The 2692-nt window shown below is 29.9% G+C and overlaps 1 protein-coding gene across 1 annotated transcript; it reads left to right on the forward strand.

Annotated features, from left to right (window-relative positions):
- Positions 1 to 543: 543 nt before the first annotated feature.
- LOC124911302 (probable transcription factor KAN4) lies at positions 544 to 2264 on the forward strand. The gene is made up of 4 exons (XM_047451771.1): positions 544 to 906; positions 987 to 1063; positions 1708 to 1750; positions 1961 to 2264. The coding sequence occupies exons 1-4, from the start codon at positions 576 to 578 to the stop codon at positions 2092 to 2094; spliced, it is 585 nt and encodes a 194-aa protein (XP_047307727.1). The 5' UTR covers positions 544 to 575; the 3' UTR covers positions 2095 to 2264.
- The last annotated feature ends 428 nt before the right edge of the window (positions 2265 to 2692 follow it).

Below are 2692 nucleotides of genomic sequence, written 5' to 3' on the forward strand. Positions count from 1 at the left end.
AAGAATAGGAGCGAGAACACAAATATCATTACCGCCCCAATCAACACTGTCCATAGAACAATTTTAATAGAAAATCACATAACAGACCCTAAATATGTAAATAATTAATTAATTACTAAGCTATTTGTTTTTAAGCCTGAACCAAAGACTTGATCAATGCTTTAAAAGAAAAACATAATGAAAAACTTTTCTCTCTTTATACAAATACATAGAAACCAAACAAGCCCTAATTAACAGTCAGAACAATAAGTAATAGTACGTACAGTCTCTAGATGTGGATGGCTGACGTGGAAGCCACGTAAGCATCATGAGGATAGTTCCAAAACTAGAGAGGTATATTTTAACCTTGCTACGGTCTCTTTTTTCCTTTTTCATGAAAGAAAAATAATTAAAGAAACTAGAATATTCTTCCATTAATAGCAATTTAAAATAAAGATGAGAAAAAGAGATATTTTTTTATTTTTTTAACCGCACCATTATTCTTCTTCCTCTATTTCTTCACATTTTACAAATCATGATCCACACTATATATATTCCTCACTTGTGATATTTTCCATCTATCTTAATTCTTAAATATGAGAACCTTATCAAATCTCCCTGATCTCTCTCTTCATATCAGCCCACCATCTTCCCACGGCGCCGGCGCCGGCCACTTAGATATTCAACCGCCGCCGGCAGAAGGGTATTTCAGACACTTCTTCAACTCTCCAATCGATCCAAGGTTAATCCCAGTTCCTCAATATCATCATACCTACTACCGGCGGCCGGAAATCTACCGCGATCCAGAGTTCAAGATCAGAAACAGTTCGAGGACGGCCGGAAATGTTAGAGCTCCGAGAATGAGATGGACTTCTTCTCTTCACGCTCACTTTGTTCATTCTGTTCAACTACTTGGCGGCCATGAAAGTATATAAGTTAAACTTAACTATAATAATAAATAATAATTTTTTGGGCATTAATTAAATAAAACAATGATTTAATAACAGGAGCAACTCCAAAGTCTGTTCTAGAACTGATGAATGTGAAGGATCTAACCCTAGCTCATGTGAAGAGCCACTTACAGGTTCATCTCTTTTAACCATGCATACCCTTAATTAGAACTTGTTTGATATTGGGTTTTTACTTTTTACCCAGCCCAATATTTTATCTCATTTCATTTTATGTATCCCATATTTTATCTACCAAAATGCATTGTATTTAATATATTTTCTTTCATCTTTTGATTTTTTTTTGGGATCAATATACAGAAATACTAAAATATCTCCTCATTTAAATATTTTATTAAACTATTTTTTTTTACACCAAACATTATCTTTATCAAATAAAACTTGGTTTTATCCTCCAAATAACCATCATCAAAGAGCTTCAAGATCAAAACAGTTCTTTTCTCTTGACAAACCTTAGAGCTTGTTTGATATTGAGATTTTATGGGTTTTATCTAGGGTTTGAATACAGTCTTTGTTTAATTTTATTTTTTTTAAATTAGTTTTTTAAAGTTAATAATCATTCTACCCTTTAAATTAATATATGAGAGAAAGTATATTATACATTGTGTATGAATATTTGGCTGGATAGAATTGATGATGAGATAGATTAAGTAAAATGAGATAAAATATTAGATTTTGGATAAAAAAGTTCCAAAAAAAAAACATTAGGTATCTTTCTTTAGGGAAAAGTTTATATAATTTTTTCTTCATTCTAATGCAGATGTATAGAACTGTAAAAGGCACTACTGACAAGGCAAATTCAGGTAATTTGAAATATTAAATTTAGAGTTTATAATAATTAATATTCTATTTTTTATATTTATTATTTGGATATGATATTCACAGATCTTATGTCAGATAAAAGCATTATGAACAGTACTGTTCATATACTGATAGTGAATAATATAAATATTATTATTGTGTGGTAGAATGAATGAATGAATAATAATAATATGTGGGAATGGGAGTGACAGGTAAGGGTTTGGGAGAAAAGAGAATGAAAATGGTTGAAATGGAGGCAGCAGGATTGTCTAGTGAGAAAGCTGAAGCTAGTTATATCCATTCTTCTCTTGGCCCATCACCACCACCAGCTTTTTCCCATCATTGAAGATTGAATATCTTTCAGGATTAATTAGTTATTATGTTTAATTAATTAACCTAGCTAGTTTTATAGGTTTCTAATTAATTAGTTTGTACACATGTCATTGTGACATACTTCTATTAAATGAAATTTCAGACTTTATAATATGTTTTGTTAGAATAATGGTGCAATGTTATACAATCTAGATATCTCAAAGACTCCTACATCCTGTACTAACCATTCCTTTTTTATCTTCCTTATTTTAAATTTTCTTTTTAAATTGTGAGGCTAGAACAATCCTAATTCATAACCCCATAGCTTTCTTATCTATCATTTCTTATATATGTTTTCTCATTAGATAATGTATATAGTTAGTATTTTATAAGAATTTATAGTTTAGTCATAGCAGATAAAAGCTCATATTCTCAACATATCAATAGTTTTAGTTTTAGTTTTAGTCTATATACTTTGACCATTTAAAAAAGAATTATTAATATTATAACAAAGACATTAAGAAAACAATAAAGATCAAAACTCAGATCAAAACTATATAAGTTATCTTATAAATTAACTATATCCCACATATTCTCATGTGAACTTCTTTGAGAGCAAGGAATTGAGGTCC

Source organism: Impatiens glandulifera, chromosome 1 (assembly GCF_907164915.1).
Source record: "Impatiens glandulifera chromosome 1, dImpGla2.1, whole genome shotgun sequence".
NCBI lineage: Eukaryota > Viridiplantae > Streptophyta > Magnoliopsida > Ericales > Balsaminaceae > Impatiens > Impatiens glandulifera.

What these genes read in the sequence shown, in the direction of transcription:
- LOC124911302 (XM_047451771.1), top strand. Translation starts at nt 576, where the DNA reads ATGAGAACCTTATCAAATCTCCCTGATCTCTCTCTTCATATCAGCCCA. An exon ending in ATGTGAAGAGCCACTTACAG is followed by an intron (nt 1,064 to 1,707) that starts GTTCATCTCTTT and finishes ATTCTAATGCAG; the next exon opens with ATGTATAGAACTGTAAAAGG. An exon ending in TACTGACAAGGCAAATTCAG is followed by an intron (nt 1,751 to 1,960) that starts GTAATTTGAAAT and finishes TGGGAGTGACAG; the next exon opens with GTAAGGGTTTGGGAGAAAAG.